The sequence below is a fragment of the Balaenoptera musculus genome, chromosome 3, assembly GCF_009873245.2.
Source record: "Balaenoptera musculus isolate JJ_BM4_2016_0621 chromosome 3, mBalMus1.pri.v3, whole genome shotgun sequence".
Classification (NCBI taxonomy): Eukaryota; Metazoa; Chordata; class Mammalia; order Artiodactyla; family Balaenopteridae; genus Balaenoptera; species Balaenoptera musculus.
Window position 1 is genome coordinate 109,329,028 of NC_045787.1, and position 18,025 is coordinate 109,347,052.

The 18,025-nt window shown below is 37.2% G+C and overlaps 2 protein-coding genes across 5 annotated transcripts in view; one reads left to right on the forward strand and one right to left on the reverse strand.

Annotated features, from left to right (window-relative positions):
* Window positions 1–18,025, reverse strand: part of KIF3A (kinesin family member 3A) — a 72,811-nt gene that overhangs the window by 43,616 nt on the left and 11,170 nt on the right. For all 4 annotated transcript variants that reach the window (XM_036847249.1, XM_036847251.1, XM_036847250.1 and 1 more), the window contains exons 3-4: window positions 9,301–9,445; window positions 9,086–9,170 (exon numbers count right to left, since the gene is read on the reverse strand). In XM_036847249.1, the coding sequence (XP_036703144.1) occupies window positions 9,086–9,170; window positions 9,301–9,445 (230 nt within the window). The remainder of the gene's footprint in view (window positions 1–9,085; window positions 9,171–9,300; window positions 9,446–18,025) is intronic.
* Window positions 12,992–13,932, forward strand: LOC118892462 (14-3-3 protein beta/alpha-like). Its single transcript, XM_036847252.1, has one exon. It carries the CDS (start codon window positions 13,009–13,011, stop codon window positions 13,747–13,749), a length of 741 nt encoding a protein of 246 aa, XP_036703147.1. The 5' UTR covers window positions 12,992–13,008; the 3' UTR covers window positions 13,750–13,932.

The following is an 18,025-nucleotide window of genomic DNA, read 5'->3' on the forward strand; positions in this document are numbered from 1 at the left end:
AAACACGTGGAGGCTAAACAATATGCTACTACACAACCACTGGATAACTGAAGAAATCAAAGAGGAAATAAAAAAGACCTAGAGACAACTGAAAATGAAAGCACAACTATCCAAAACCTATGGGATACAGCGAAAGCAGTTCTCAGAGGGAAGGTTATAGCAATACAATCTTACCTCAGGAAACAAGAAAAATTTCAAATAAACCTAACCTTACACCTAAAGCAATTAGAGAAAGAAGAACAAACAAAACCAAAGTTAATAGAAGGAAAGAAATCATAAAGATCAGAGCAGAAATAAATGAAATAGAGATGAAGAAAACAATAGAAAAGATCAATCAAATTAAAAGCTGGTTCTTTGAAAAGATAAACAAAATTGATAAACCTTTAGCCAGACTCATCAAGAAAAAAAAGGAGAGGGCTCAAATCAATAAAATTAGAAATGAAAAAGAAGAAGTTACAATGGACACCAAAGAAATACAAAGGATCATAAAAGACTACTACAAGCAACTATATGACAATAAACTGGACAACCTGGAAGAAATGCACAAATTCTTAGAAAGGTACAACCTTCCAAGACTGAACCAGGAAGAAATAGAAAATACAAAGAGACCAAACCCACGCACCTATGGTCACCTAATCTATGACAAAGGAAGCAAGAATATACAATGGAGAGAAGACAGTCTCTTCAATAAGTGATGCTGGGAAAACTGGACAGCTACATGTAAATGAATGAAATTAGAACACTCCCTAACACCATACACAAAAATAAACTCAAATGGATTAAAAGCCTAAATGTAAGGCCAAATACAATAAAACTCTTAGAGGAAAACAGAAGCAGAACACTCTTTGACATAAACTGCAGCAAGATCTTTTTCAATCTACCTCCTAGAGTAATGAAAAGAAAAATAAACAAATGGGACCAAATTAAACTTAAAAGCTTTTGCACAGCAAAGGAAACCATAAACAAAATGAAAAGACAACTTACAAAATGAGAGAAAATATTTGCAAACGAAGTGACCGGCAAGGGATCTCCAAAATATACAAACAGCTCATGCAGTTCTGTACCAAAAAACAAACAACCCAATCAAAAAATGGGTAGAAGATCTAAATAGACATGTCTCCAAAGAAGACATACAGATGGCTAAAAAGCACCAATTATGGGCTTCCCTGGTGGCGCAGTGGTTGAGAATCTGCCTGCCAATGCAGGGGACACGGGTTCAAGCCCTGGTCTGGGAAGATCCCACATGCCGTGGAGCAACTAGGCCCATGAGCCACAATTACTGAGCCTGCGCGTCTGGAGCCTCTGCTCCGCAACAAGAGAGGCCGCGATAATGAGAGGCCCGCGCACCGCGATGAAGAGTGGCCCCCATTTGCTGCAACTAGAGAAAGCCCTCGCACAGAAACGAAGACCCAACACAGCCATAAGTAAATAAATAAATAAGTAAAACCCAAAAGTTAAAAAAAAAAAAAGCACCAATTATTAGATAAACAAAACACTAATTATTAGAGAAATGCAAATCAGAACTACACAGTATCACCTCACACCAGTCAGAATGGCCATCATCAAAAATTCTACAACCAATTAATGCTGGAGAGGGTGTGGAGAAAAGGGAACTCTCCTACACTGTTGGTGGGAATGTAAATTGGTACAGCCACTAAGGAGAACAGTATGAAGCCTCCTTAAAAAACTAAAACATAACTACCATATGATCCAGCAATCCCACTCCTGGGTATATATCCAGAGAAAACCATAATTTGAAAAGATATGTACACCCCAATGTTCATTGGAGCACTATTTACAATAGCCAGGACATGGAAGCAACCTAAATGTCCATCGACAGAAGAATGGATAAAGAAGATGTGGTACATTTATACAATGGAATATTATTCAGCCATTAAAAAGAATGAAATAATGCCACTAGCAGCAACACGGATGAACCTAGAGATTATCATACTAAGTGAAGTAACTCAGAGAAAGACAAATATCATATATCGCTTCTAGGCAGAATCTATAAAATATGATACAAACGAACTTATTTACAAAATAGAAACAGTCTCACAGACTTAGAAATCAAACTTATGGTTACCAAAGGGTAAAGGTTGGGGGGAAGGATAAATTGGGAGTTTGGGATTGACATATACACACTAATATATTTAAAATAGATAACCAACCAGGACCTACTGTATAGCACAGGGAACTCTACTCAATATTCTGTAATAAGCTAAATGGGAAAAGGATTTGAAAAAGAATAGATATATGTATAACTGAATCACTTTGCTGTACACCTGAAACTAATACAACATTGTAAATCGACTATACTCCAATAAAAATAAAATAAAATTTAAAAAGGCAGGACCTTGCGGGACCCTCCCAGGTAAAAAAGCCCCTCCATGTCCCCCATTTCTTGTTTGTAGAAAAAGGATTTAGTCTCCCAGGCTTTTCCTGAATTCCAAAAAGCAGAGTCAAGCAGTTACTAAGGAAGTGAAGGAATGCAGAAACAAAAGAAAAGCAGTCAAAAAACTGCTTTTTATAGCTGAAACAATAGTTCAGGTATAAAACAGAGTCCTAGTTCCTCCTCAAGGAGTATATAAAACAATCTGATGTGTATCTTGGAGTTGTTCTGTAGAAACCAAGACCCCCATCCAGGTTGAGGATGATGACTACATGCTGACCACAAGCACCAGACCTCAGACTGGACTAAACCAGGAGGCTGATGATTCAGATTCCTGAAATATCACCCTGTTACCTCACCACCAACCAATCAGAAGTCATGCACCCTGCAACCCTCACCGCAAATGTTGCCTTTAAAAACCCATCCCTGAAAAAAGCCATTAGGGAGTTTGAGCCTTCTGAGCATGAGCTTGCTTGTGCCCTGCAATAAAACAGTGTATTTCCTTCAACACAACCCAGTGTCAGTAAATTTGCCTTGCTGTGTGGCAGGCAAGCAGACCCAAGTTTGGTTCAGTAACAGTTTTGGTGACCATGAAGGGACAGCCATCTTGAGTGGCATCTCACTCATGGCACATCAGCCCTGGGCTGACAGTGGCACTCAGCTCTTGTCCAGCAGGTGCCTGAGTGCTTTTGTCTCAGGGACAGCCCCAAGTGCTTGCCACTAACCAGGCAGCACTGGCCCATGGTGTTTTCGATTCCCTGGTAAAGGAAACAAGGCTCCGGTCCTGGTGTAAGACGTCTCTGGTAAGTGGTGTAACCTCGTGTGTGACAACACCAGGGCATTCTTTCCTACTGGGTTGCCTTGATTGGAATTTTACTTTTTTGTGGGGGAAGGTGTATGATGTGGTCATCTTGTTTTGAGCAGAGTACCACTTTAATTGGACTTTCCCTTCTGGGTCAAGGAGTCCCTTGGCCATCCAGCACTGCCTGAGCAGTAATTGAGAAACTCCCTGTTAGACCAAGGCTCATCTGCACCCCTGTCTGGAATGGTAGGTAGGAAACTTTCCATTCTCATGCTAGGAAACTGTGACCCTGAGAAGACTCTGGATACTGATCTGCCAGTCTGTCTGTTTCTGGTAACAGCAGCCGTGTGAAAGAATAATGGGTAAAGAGAGCTCTGTTCTATCTTGTAGTCCCCTAGGGTGGATTTTGCAAAACTGGAAGAACTGCAGCTATGCTCTCATGAAAAGAAAGAGAATGATATTTTACTGTAACACCACATGGCCCCAATATTCCTTAGGCTCTGATGAACAATGGCCCCTCAGTGGTCTTTAGACTATAACACCTACATTCAACTAGAACTGTTTTTTAAAAGGGAAAGAAAATGGGATAAAATTCCTTAAGTATAGGCTTTTATGATATTGTATCAAAGTGAGCCTTCTGGAATTAGTTTGACTTTTATCTCGGGTGTCTTAGTACATGAGTTTGAATCCTGTTTTCTCTCTGGTTTTGACCCTCATTAGGGGATTCTGGCCCTGGTTTCGGAGGAGATCCCACCAGGAGGAAAGAAAGGAAATCAAAGGATTAATCGTTCTCAGAGATACCCCTGATATTGACTCTCATTAGAGGGCCCTGGTGTTTACCTTTGTTAGAGACTCCTGGTAACTTAAATGTGGTCTAGACACTCCTAAAAACTAATAGCTTAAATTCAGTCATGAGTCTGAGTCAGCGCCAGCAAGTTCACCTAGAAATGAGGCACGTGAATGTGAGTGAGTGCTATGTATTACTGTCTATTACTGTTATTTGTTTATGAAAATTTTAAAAAATTGGATGGTAATGCTAGCAAAGAATTTTTATCATAAAAACACAGAAATTTAATGTGTATAACAAACAGTTTATAACGCCAAAACAATGAATCTCCATGGCAGCAGTTACTCCCCTGCCCAGAATGTTTTAGAAGTTTGTGGGGGAGTTTCTGGTTCACTTGAGGACGCTATTAGTATTCATAGGCAGGGGCCTGGGATACTAAACACCTTGAAATGGGTGGGATGGTCACAGTCAATGAATTGTCCCATGCAACTCTGAATGTCCTACCAGATATTAACATGGGTGAAAAAACAATTTATAATTACCTGAATCTAAACCCTAACTCTATTGTACATATGAAGACAAAGTGCTTTCCCATGGTAATAATAATAATATAGGAATGCAGGAAAACTGAGGAAAGAACTACTTTATTTTCCTCAGAACTCTACCAAGAGCTAGTTACTATTTTAAAAGACCATGTCATTGACAGTAACACCAATCAAGGTGTTTAGATCACCAATACAACATACTTATAATAGTCTGCATTTGTAGCTGCTACAATCATAATGATTATATATGCTTCTGACTCCTTCATTATGTCACTGAGTATGATCACATCTAAGCATTTACATACTGAAATACAACCACTTTATTTTTAAATTAATTTTATTCTCTTTTATATTATAATAGGGCAGTCTATTGATAATTTTTAAATTATGTGTGTTAATAGATTTCATAATCTATGAAATTTATTTCAGGAGAGTCAAAGGGGCATTACAAGATATATGTTATAAAAAAGGGGCATTGGGTCTAATGTGGTTGAGAACCATTGACAAGACTGTTCCTGAGAATAAATCTGATCTATAATTACTGTTACAAAAATGGAAAATCTGTCCAAATGATTTTTATTCTAATAATCTATGCAATAAAACAAACTTTTAAAAGGTAAAAAGCACAGAATTAAAGTATCCATCAAAACCAAAGATGACAACTAGCAAAAATGAAACTTATCTCTATATTTGCTGTCTACACATTATCATTATAGATTAAGTCTTCATTAAGGTCCAACAAACACAAATAGTACCTAAGCCTGTAATATACTGCTCCAAAAGCTCAGCTTATATAGTAAACTTAAAAAGAAAAAAAAGCTAAAATTTATTGAATACTTTATTACGTGTCAATCAATGATTTTAAAACTTTGTATTAATTTGTTAATGTTGGCAATAATCCTATAAAGTAGATACTTTTATGATTTCCATTTTCATGTGGCAAAGGTAAGGCTCATAGAGGGTAAGTAACTTGCTTAAGAACTCAGAGCCAGAATTCAAGCTAAGATGGTAAAACCTCAGAAATCACCCTTTAATCCTTAATCCACTTACCTGCGACACGAGCGAGTCAGGAAACCCTTCTAGGTTTCATTTTTTTACAATAACAAAACTGAACTGCTGAAAGATTAAATGAAATAAAGTATGTGCTACTACCACAATTTACTGTACTGAATGCCTACTGCCACATTATAAAAGCTTAGTAATAGGAGCTGCTGTTATTCCAAGTGTATTCTACACCATTCTTCAAGGGTGACTACTGTTACCATTATTCTCTAATTATTTTACTGACAATGCAATTTCTATCAAAATTGCAATATTAATATTTAAGGCTAATCTTTTGTCTCATACACTAAATCTAGTGTCTCATACACTATATTAATATATATGGCAATAGTTACTAATCATTTACCACGTGACTCAGCAACCCTGCTTCAGGAATTTATCCTCAGATATGCCTGCACACGTATGAAATGTTGTATGTACAAGGCTATTTAGCACAGAATTGTGTGTAACAGCAAAAGATCTTAAACAAACCAAGTATTCATCAACAGAGGGCTGGCTAAATAAATTAAAATTATGCACATACAAAGGATATTATGAAGCTTTAAAAAAAAAAAAAAAAGGAATGAGGAAGCTTTCTCTGTACTGATGTGGAAAAATTGCCACAATCCATTGTTCAGTGAAAAAAGCAAAGTGCAATGAGGGGAAAATAGTCTTTTCAATAAATGGTGCTGAGACAACTGGATATCCATAGGCAAAAGTGAAGCTGGTCCTCTATCTCACACGGTACATAAAAAATTAACTCAAAATGAATCAAAGACATAAATATAAGAGCTAAAACTAAAAAATTCTTAGAAGAAAACAAAGGCATAAATCTTCATGACCCTGGATGAAGCAATGATTTCTTAGATACTACATCAAAAAGCACAAGCAACAAAACTAAATATAGATAAACCAGACATGATGAAAATTAAAAATTTTTATGCTCCAAAGGACACCATCAAGATAGTGAAAAGACAATCCCACAGATGGGAGAATATTTCTGTAAATCCATATATCTGTTAACAAACTTGTATCTAGAATATATAAAGAATTATTACAACTCAATAACAAAAAGACAAAGACCCAATTAAAAATGAGCAATGGATTCGAACTGAAATTTATCCAACGAAGATACACAAATGGCGTGAAAAGATATTCATCATCATTAGCCATCAGGGAAATGGAAATCAAGCCCGCAAATGAGATACCACTTTATACCCACTAAAATGGCTATAAAAAAGACAGATAATAACGAGTGTTGATGAGGATGTAGAGAAACTGGACTCCTCGTACACTGCTGATAGGAATGTAAAATGGTACAGCCACTGTGGGAAACAGTCTGGCAGTTCCTAAAAATACAGTTACCACATTATCTAACAATTACATTCACTGATATATAACCAAGAGAACTGAAAAAATATACAGTTCAAAGATATTGCAGGTTCAGTTCCAGACCACCGTAATAAACTTAGTACCATGAATTTTTTGGTTACTCATTACATATAAAAGTTATGTTTACACTATACTGTAGTCTATTAAGTGTGCAACAGCATTATGTTTTTAAAAATGTATGTACCTTAATTTCAAAATATTTTATTGCTAAAAAATGCTAACATCACCTGAGACTTCAGTGAGTCATAATTTTTTTTGCTGGTGGAGAGTTTAAAATATTGCAAGAATTACCAAAATGTGGCACAGAGACATGAAGTAAGTAAATGCTGCTGGAAAATGGAGCTGAACAGATTTGTTTGATGCAGGTTGCCACAAACCTTCATTTTGTAAAAAACACAGTATCTGCAAAGCATAATAAAGTGAAGCACCATAAAACGAGGTATGTGTGTATTCATATAAAAACGTGTACAGGCTGTTAAAACAAAAACATGAAATACTGATTCATGCTACAACATGGGTGAATCTTGAAAACATTATACTAAGTGAAAGAAGCCAGACATAAAAGACCACAATTGTATGATTCCATTTAAATGAAATGTCCAGAATAGGCAAGTCCATAGAGACAAAAAGTAAACTATGGGTTACCAGGAGGGAGAGGGGGAATGGTGAGTGGCTCCTAATGGCCATGGAGTTTCTTTCTGGAGTAATGAAAATGTTCTAGAATTAGATAGTGGTGATGGTTGCATAACTTTCTGAATATACTAAGAATCACTAAATTGTACACTTCAAAAGGATGAATATTATGCTATGTAAATTATATCTCAATTAAAAAATAATGAATGTGAATCAGCTATACTTGTCAGTTAAAACCATAATGTACCAATTCACAAATTTTGTGATTATCTGACATTTATGCATATAATCTCACAGTTCCCTTTTCTAAGATGCTGGATGAAAGTAGTCTTTAGTGCCAATCTATTACCCAAAAGTATACAAACTAGAGTTTCTCAATCAGAAAGTTTGGTTTTTCCTTCAGGTAAAAGAAAGACTGAAAACACAAGTATTCATGACTACATTCATGATTAGTCTTAATAACTATATTTTTGACACTTTAAAAACTTCTGACTTAAAATAAATTCCGTAGTACCCTTGGGCATTCATACCAGAGAATGAAAACTTACGTTTGCAAAAAAATCTGTGTGTGAATGTTCATAGTGGCTTTACTCATAATAGCCCAAAACTGTACACAGCCCAGATGTCCTTCAACAGGTGAATGGTTAAATACGCCATGCAGTATTACTCAGTAATAAAAATGAATGAACAATCGATACATGCAACAACTTGGATGAATCTCTAGGGAGTTATGCCAAGTGAAAAAAGACAATTCCAAAAGGTTACATATTGTATGTTTATATTTACATAACATTTTGAAATGACAAAACTGTAGAAATGTAAAGCAGATCAGGGGTTGTCAGGGGTTAGGGATGGGGACAGAGGGGAGTGGTCACAGGAGAGGTAGATGTGGTTATAAAAGGGCAACATAAGGCATATCTGAGATGTTTAGTACCTTGCTGTGGTAGTGGATATACCAACCTACATATGATAAAACAGTATACAACACAAATGACTACAGGAAAAACTAGGGACATTTGAATAAGATCTATGGATTGCATCAAGGTCAATATCATGGTTGTGATATTGCATTATAGCTTTGTAAAATGTTACCACTGGAGAAAACTGTGTGAAGGGTAATCTCTCTGTATTATTTCTTACAACTGCATATGAATTTACACTTGTCTCAATAAAAATTTTAATTAAAAAAAGGTGCAGATCAATGTATACAGTGTCCTACTTTTGGAGTAAAAATAAAATTGTATTTGTTTGTATTTACATAAAGAACACTGAAAGGATACTGAAAGTGGTTATCTTAGGGTGGGGAGAAATGAGGTAGGAACAAGACTTTTCAATGTATAAATGTTTAAAATACTTTTATTTTTGAACTATGTTATCATATTACCTGGTCAAAAAATAAGTAAAATATTGAAAGTACCTTTTGTTCAAAAAAGAGCTTAATTTAGTACACATTCTATTGCTTTGGAAAATGCTCCAATTTCAATTATCCATACCTCTAACCTCTGCATCTGATCCTTGCCCAAAAGGTCACGAACTTCTTCATTATATATTTCCAAATAAGACACTCGAACCAAAAATCTGTAAATAAAACATCATTTAAAAAAAAACAGTGAAATATTAGAACAGTTTTTTAAATGTGTTTATAAAATTTATACATCTTTCTTATGCTTGTACTTCTCAATATTAGAAAATATTAATTCTCTTTTACCTTGTATCACCCTCTGCTTTTGCAATATGACCAAATATGTGAGCAAATGAATTTGGAATGATTCCTCTAAGTTCAGGAACAGCTCGAACACCTTCCATGGTAAAAGTTTTACCTGTTCCAGTTTGTCCATATGCAAAAATAGTCCCTGAAAATGATGAAGAGAATCAATCACTTTGCAGAGTCTAATGCTACAGACCAATAGCTCTTAAAATTAATTCCTTTGACACTGTGATGCAATTTCTAGCCTGGATTTAAAGTTTATTCTAGTACAAATTTCACCTTTATTATCAGCAATTACAAGATGTACTGTATGCCACATGAGCATAGCACCGTTAAAGAACTAGAGTCAATGAAATAAATACAAAATCTGACACTTTAGCTAATCATAAGAAATTTCTTAAAATGTGTATATTAATTACTTAATGTGGACATTAAATTGGAGAAGGTAGTATAATTACAGCAAGAGAACACAGGTTCTAGAATAGAAAGACCTCAACGTGAATCCACACATCTGCCATTTTTCAGAGACTTGACCTTAGAAAGTATATACCCAGAGATTATCTCCTCAATGGCAAAATGGGGATAAGAATGAATACTCTACATTGATAGTAAGAACCAAATGAAACAATTTACTTCAAGTGACCAACATTACGCCTGGCAAATGGTAGTTTTTTTCTTCTTATTCCTAAAATAAGTACATTATTTCGAAATAAAATGTTTTAAGTAACAGTTGTAAGGAATAGGGGGAATTAACAAAAAAAGGTGACAATACAATTATTACAAGTAATTACAGATACAACTTAAAATTTTCTAAATACCCAAATTCATTCATTCAACAAATACTTACTACACACCTGTGTCTGGCATTGTGCTAGGCACCGGGGACACAATGACAAACAAGACAAACACAATCTTTAATCTTATGATATGTCATCTTGGGGAGGACATACTAGCCAAATAATCATAAGCAGGATGAGTGTTGGGAAATGAGAAACACGGAGTTCTAGATGAGAGTAAGGGACATAATCTGGGCAGGAGAACTGATGCAGGAGGAAAGGGGAAGAGGTCAAGGAAGGCTCTCCAGAAGAGGTAAGGTTTAAGATACAATCTGATATATGAGCAAGAGTTAAATAGGAACACAGTGGACAGTAAGAGGCAAAAAAGAGAATGGAGATTTTGAAGAAATGTAATGAGACCAGAATGGAAGAAACAGAGATGGAAAAGGACAGTGGATGCAGATACAGCTAAAGAAATTGACAGGGACCTAATCACACAGGATGATGAACATCTTAAGGCTTTTAGAGCTTATGCTAAAAACAAAGTGAAATCATAAAATGATTTTTCAATCAGAGGAGTGACATCATAGTCACTTTGGCTATACTGTATACAAAGAATTGGAAGAAAACAAGGGGAGATGTGAAGAAATAAGTTAGAGGGCTGAAGTAGTTAGCCAGGTGAGAGATGGTGCTGACAATAAATAGAAGGGGACGAGAAAGGTAAAAGGATTTCAGAGATATTTAACAGTCGGATGTCAGAGATATTTAACAGTTAGAATCAAGAGGACCTGGAAAATAACTAGTCGTAAGGGGACCAGGGAAAAGGAAGAATTGAGGGTGACTTTCAATTTCTGACTTGACCAAAGGGATGTATGGCTATGCCATGTACTGAGATGGTGAACAACACTAGAAGAAATAACAGTTTGAAAGGGAAGATCATGAATTTAGTTTGTGGGTACTGAGCTTTAAGTCTACGATACACCAAAATGGATGTGTCAAGCAAGCAGGAGGATGGATGAGATTCATTTGCCACTGAAGCCATGGAGGTGGATGAGATTTCCTCAGGAGACAGTATAGTATGAGAAGATAGCCTAGAAAGTGTCAGCATAAATGAAAAAGGTTTCTCAACTACTACCACTCTATTCAGTTAACAGCAACTTGTTGTCATTTTTGGACTTTCTATGAAAATAAATTAATCACAACAGAAACCATTTTTATACATGGGAATAATTTAAAAGTCTTAATTTTTTCTAACTCACTAAATATTTCAAACTCTTGCGTTAAGAATATAACTTACTGCATTCCAAGGAGCTGAAAATATCATGAACTCATATACTGCATTTTAGAAAAGACACCACAGCTACCATTTACTGATCATTTGCTATGTGCTATGTCATGTACTTTACATGCATTCCTATTTAATTTTCACCCCAATCCTAAGGGCTAGGCAATGTTTATATTCCCACAGTTTAGTTGAGGAAACAAAGGCTTAGAGAGGTTGAGTTACTTGCTCAATGACATAGTAAGTGGTAGAAACAAGATCTGAACACACTCCAGTTGGCTCCACAGCCCATGTTTTTTACCAGTATGTAATGACCAAAAAAAAATTTAAGCTCAAAATTAATACCTAATGCAATTTCTATGAATGCATTAAATATATGAAGATTACTAATTTAAAAAGGATATTAAGTAACTAGAGAAAGAAGAACAAACAAAACCCAAAGTTGGTAGAAGGAAAAAATCATAAAGATCAAAGCAGATATAAATGAAACAGAGAGGAACAAAACAAGAGAAAAGATCAATCAAACTAAAAGCTGGTTCCTCTGAAAAGATAAACAAAATTGATAAACCTGTAGCCAGACTCAACAGAAAAAAAGGGAGAGGGCTCAAATCAATAAAATTAGAAATGAAAAAAAAGAAGTTACAACGGACACCACAAAAATATAAAGGATTATAAGAGACTACTATAAGCAACTATATGTCAATAAATGGTCAATCTAGAAGAAATGGATAAACATATAACCTTCCAAGACTGAACCAGGAAGAAACAGAAAACATGAACAGACCAATCAGAAGTACTGAAATCAAAACTGATTTTAAAACTGCCAACAAACAGAAGTCCAGGACCAGATGGCTTCACAGGTGAATTCTACCAAACATTTAGAGAAAAGTTAACACCTATCCTTCTGAAACTCTTCCCAAAAATCGCAGAGGAAGGAACACTCCCAAACTCATTCTATGAGGCCACCATCACCCTGACACCAAAACCAAGCAAAGATACCACACAAAAAAGAAATAGGCCAATATCACTGATGAACATAGATGCAAAAATCCTCAACAAAATACTAGCAAACTGAATCCAACAATACATTAAAAGGATCAGGGCTTCCCTGGTGGCGCAGTGGTTGAGAATCTGCCTGCCGATGCAGGGGACACGGGTTCGAGCCCTGGTCTGGGAAGATCCCACATGCCGCGGAGCAACTAGGCCCGTGAGCCACAGTTGCTGAGCCTGCGCGTCTGGAGCCTGTGCTCCGCAACAAGAGAGGCCGCGATAGTGAGAGGCCCGCGCACCGCGATGAAGAGTGGCCCCCGCTTGCCGCAACTAGAGAAAGCCCTCGCACAGAAACGAAGACCCAACACAGCCATAAATAAATAAATAAATAAATAAATTTAAAAAAAAAAAAAAAAAGGATCATACGCCACCATCAAGTGGGATTTATCCCCGGGATGCAAGGATTTTTCAACATCCACAAATCAGTGTGATACACACATTAACAAACTGAAGAATAAAAATCATATGATCAGCCGCCAATTCTGGAGCCGAGGTCGCCACTGCAGCCGCCGCTGGAGGAGTGGGCTTGGGAAGGAAGCGGACACCACGCCCAGAGCTCCGCTAGTAAGTGTCTTTGCCCCCTGCAGTCCTCCCACGGGAATGACCATGGATAAAAGTGAGCTGGTACAGAAAGCCAAACTCACCGAGCAGGTGGAGCGCTACGATGACATGGCTGCGGCCGTGAAGGCAGTCATGGAGCAGGGGCACGAGCTCTCCAATGAGGAGAGAAAACTGCTGTCTGTTGTCTACAAGAACATGGTCAGTGCCCGCCGTTCTTCCTGGCGTGTCATCGCCAGCATCAAACAGAAAACAGAGAGGAACGAGACGCAGCAGCAGATGGGCAAAGAGTACCGTGAGAAGATCAAGGCAGAGCTGCAGGACATCTGCAACGATGTTCTGGACCTGTTGGACAAATACCTTATTCCCAATGCTACACAACCAGAAAGTAAGGTGTTCTACTTGAAAATGAAAGGCGATTATTTTAGATATCTTCCTGAGGTGGCATCTAGAGATAATAAACAAACCACTGTGTCAAACTCCCAGCAGTCTTACCCGGAAGCATTTGGAATTAGTAAGAAAGAAATGCAGCCTACACACCCAATTCAACTGGGCTTGGCATTTAATTTCTCCGTCTTTTACTATGAGATTCTAAACTCTCCTGAAAAGGCTTGCAGCCTGGCAAAAACGGCATTTGATGAAGCGATTGCTGAATTGGACACACTGAATGAAGAGTCTTACAAAAACAGCATCCTGATCATGCAGTTGCTTAGGGACAATCTCACTCTGTGGACGTTGGAAAACCAGGGAGACAAAGGAGATGCTGGGGAGGGAGAGAACTAATGTCTGTCATGCCCTGTGATCTCTTCAGTGTCACTCTGTACCCTCCATGTATATCCCTTTGTGCAATTAAAAAAAAAAGAATCGTACGTCAACTTTCAGTTTTTCACAGCCTCAGTCTAGCAAAAATGGTCCATGGGATAAGCAGCTGGTATTTGTATCTAAAACTCAGATTGGTCACATAAATGCCACAGCATTCTGAAGTTTTGATTTTGATTAACATTGACAGGAGTACTGTGTGTTTAATTTTTTAAAAAACAACACTGTGATTATGGGGTTTTGTAATTTAGCAGAACTCTTACTGGTAGAAAACAAAATAGACCTGAATTATGTGTAACTTTTCGGAAAGTTTAATTCAATACAAAACAGTCACTGAAATACAGTTCCATTGTAAAGTTGTACAGAAAGTTATAGAGATTATATTGTGACACTGCGACTTGGAGTGAGACACCTCTAGTTTGGCATTCAAGTTTCATGGTAATTCACAGTGATTCTGCCCGTTCTGTTCAGGGCTTGTAGACACTTGACCTGTTGGGGCTGTTGCCACTCAAAAGTTCATGACTGCGGATGGCCACAGTGTCTTCCTCTGAGGAAAGTCGAAGCCAGAAATTAACATTCTTGGTGGCAGATAACTGGGTTATGACACCATGCAAAGGTCCAGTGCTCATAGACCACATGTGACTCCAACCCCTTTCCTACAGCAGCATGTTACTGATTGGCAGCTTGCGCTTCCATAGTGGAATCTGTTTTCCCTGTAACCACGAGCTCAAGAAGGAAAAAAAGAGCCATGTATCTTATGAATGAATGGCCTTATCTGTTTCCTGGGTAACACCTCTAAGAATAATGTTCTGCAGAGATTGACTTTCACTTGAGGAGCAAGTACTCAGTCTTTGGGTTCTTCCTAGCTTGGGGCTTTAAAATTTTGAAATCTAAACATTCTTTCCCACTGTCCTTTTTTGACAATTGATTTTGGTTTTCTCTTCTCTCTCTAAATTTGTCCTTCTTCTTCCTTACATTTTCTTCTTTGTGCATTCTCTTTGCCTTTTGTTCACGGTTTAGTACTAGATGAGCAGGGACAGGGGGTCTGGAGGGGGTGAGGGATGTTGGTGAGCACTTCGGTGAGCCAGCCTTGTTTCAGAGAGTTGAAAAGAGCTTCCTGCATCTCAGCTCTGTCTTCTTCCAGTTCTCAGAACGGTGATTGCTCTTCAGTCACACCAAGATCTGACTCAAAAACGTATTTTTAAATATCCATGGTTTCTCCTTATATTGCAGCCGGCCCTGATAATGCTTGTTAGCACCTGTCACCAGCTCTCCCAAGTGTACCCATCCCATCAAGTTCACAGACACATTTCAACAAGACCCTATAATGCAGGGAAGTTGCATGAACACTGTGATGGGGAGAGTTGGGAATAGCCAGGCCTAGCAGTCTCACAGTCTCCCCCTCCCTCCCCTGAACATTCCCCGTAGCCATAGTGTCCATCTGTTTGTCCATCTGCTGAAATGAGAAACATTCATGCACTGATTTCAAACAAACCAAAAGGGAAAAAAAAGAAAAAGAAAAAATCCCTCTTCTTTCTAGCTGAACAAAAATGTGCAGTTATACTTGACACTTGAAAACGCAGTAGTGAATGTAGAACGAGCCTGTCTGTATACCTGGTAGCTCTCTCTCGCTTTGTTTTTCCTCACCAGTATTCTGCCTCACGTTTGCTTCTGTGATGGTTATATTGCCTAGCAAGCACACCTGTGGTTGTGAAAATAGTATAGCAAAAAAGAAAAAACCCTGGTTATTGATGTACTCGATCTGTGTATGTCTTTTAAACAGTTCTAGTTTCCACCTTACATGGAATAATCAGGAAAAGTGTAAAAACTCAAAAGTGAAATAAAAAATTTTATCAGTTAAAAAAAACATATGATCATCTCAATAGATGCAGAAAAAGCTTTTGACAAAATTCAACACCCATTTATGATAAAAACTCTCCAGAAGTCAGCACAGAGAGAACTTACCTCAACATAATAAAGGCCATGTATAACAAACCCACAGCTAACATCATTCTCGACAGTGAAAAGCTAAAAGAATTTCCTCTAAAATCAGGAACAAGACAAGGATGTCCACTGTGACCACTTTTTTCAACATAGTTTTGGAATTCTTAGCCATGGCAATCAGAGAAGAAAAAGAAATAAAAGGAATCCAAATTGGAAAAGAAGAAGTAAAACTGTCACTGTTTGCAGATGACATGATACTATACATACAAAATCCTAAAGATGCTACCAGAAAACTACTAGAGCTCATCAATGAATTCGGTAAAGTTGCAGGATACAAAATTAATACGCGGAAATCTGTTGCATTTCTATACACTAACAATGAAAGATCAGAAAGAGAAATTAAGGAAACAATCCCATTTACCATCACATCAAAAAGAATAAAATACCTAGGAATAAACCTACCTAAGGAGCCAAAAGACCTGTACTCAGAAAACTATAGATACTGATGAAAGAAATCAAAGATGACACAAACTGATGGAGAGATATACCATGTTCTTGGATTGGAAGAATCAATATTGTCAAAATGACTATACTACCCAAAGCAATCTACAGATTCATTGCAATCCCTATCAAATTACCAATGGCATTTTTCACAGAACTAGAACAAAATATTTTTTAATTTGTATGGAAACACAAAAGACCCCGAATAGACAAAGCAATCCTGAGAAAAATAAATGAGCTGGAGGAATCAGGCTCCTTGACTTCAGACTATACTACAAACCTACAGTCATCAAAACAGTATGGTACTGGCACAAAACCAGAAATACAGATCAATGGAACAGGATACAAAGGCCAGAGATAAATCCATGCACCTATGGTCAATTAATCTATGACAAAGGAGGCAAGACTATACAATGGAGAAAAGACAGTCTCTTCAAAAAGTGGTGCTGGGAAAAATTGGACAGCTACATGTAAAAGAATGAAATTAGAACATTCTTCAACACCATACACAAAAATAAACTCAAAATGGATTAAAGACCTAAATACAAAGCTGAATACTATAAAACTCTTAGAGGAAAACATAGGCAGAACACTCTTTGACATAAATTGCAGCAAGATTTGTTTGGATCCACCTCCCAATGAAAATAAAAACAAAAATAAACAAGTGGGACCTAATGAAACTTAAAAACTTTTGCACAGCAAAGGAAACCATAAACAAAATGAAAAGACAACTTACAGAATGGGAGAAAATATTTGTAAATGAAGTGACTGACAAGGGATTACTCTCCAAAATATACAAACAGTTCATGCAGTTCTGTATCAAAAAAACAAACAACCCAACCAAAAAATGGGCAGAAGACCTAAATAGACAGTTCTCCAAAGACATACAGATGGCCAAAAAGCACATGAAAAGGTACTCAATATCGCTAATTATTAGAGAATTGCATATCAAAACTACAATGAAGTATCACCCCACACCGGTCAGAATGGCTATCATCAGAAAGTCTACAAACAGTAGATGCTGGAGAGGGTGTGCAGAAAAGGGAACCCTCCTTCACTGTTGGTGGGAATGTAAATTGGTACAGGCACTATGGAAAACAGTATGGAGATTCCTTAAAAAACTAAAAATAGGAACTTTCCTGGCAGTCCAGTGGCTAGGACTTCACTTTCCAATGCAGGGGGTACAGGTTCGATCCCTGGTCAGGGAGCTGGGATCCCACATGCCTCATGGCCAAAAAACCAAAACAGAAGCAATATTGTAACAAATTCAATAAAGACTTTAAAAAGGGTCCACATCAAAAAAAAAAATAGAACTACCATACAATCCAGTGATCCCATTCCTGGGCATATATCCAGAGAAAACCATCATTCGAAAAGATATATGCACCCCAATGTTAACTGCAGCGCTATTTACAATAGTCAAGACATGGAAGCAACCTAAATGTCCATCAACAGAGGAATGGATAAAAAAATGGGGTACATATACACAATGGAATATTACTCAGCCATAAAAAAGAATGAAACAATGCCATTTGCAGCAACATAGATGGACCTAGAGATTATCATACTAAGTGAAGTCAGCCAGAGAAAGACAAATATCATATGATATCACTTATATGTGGAATCTAAAAAAAAAAATTATACAAATGAACTTATTTACAAAATAGGAACAGACTCACAGACTTCAGAAACAAACTTATAGTTACCAGAGGGGAAACATGGTGAGGAGGGATAAATTAGGAGTTTGGGATTAACATATACATATACTATATATATAAAATAGATAATCAACAAG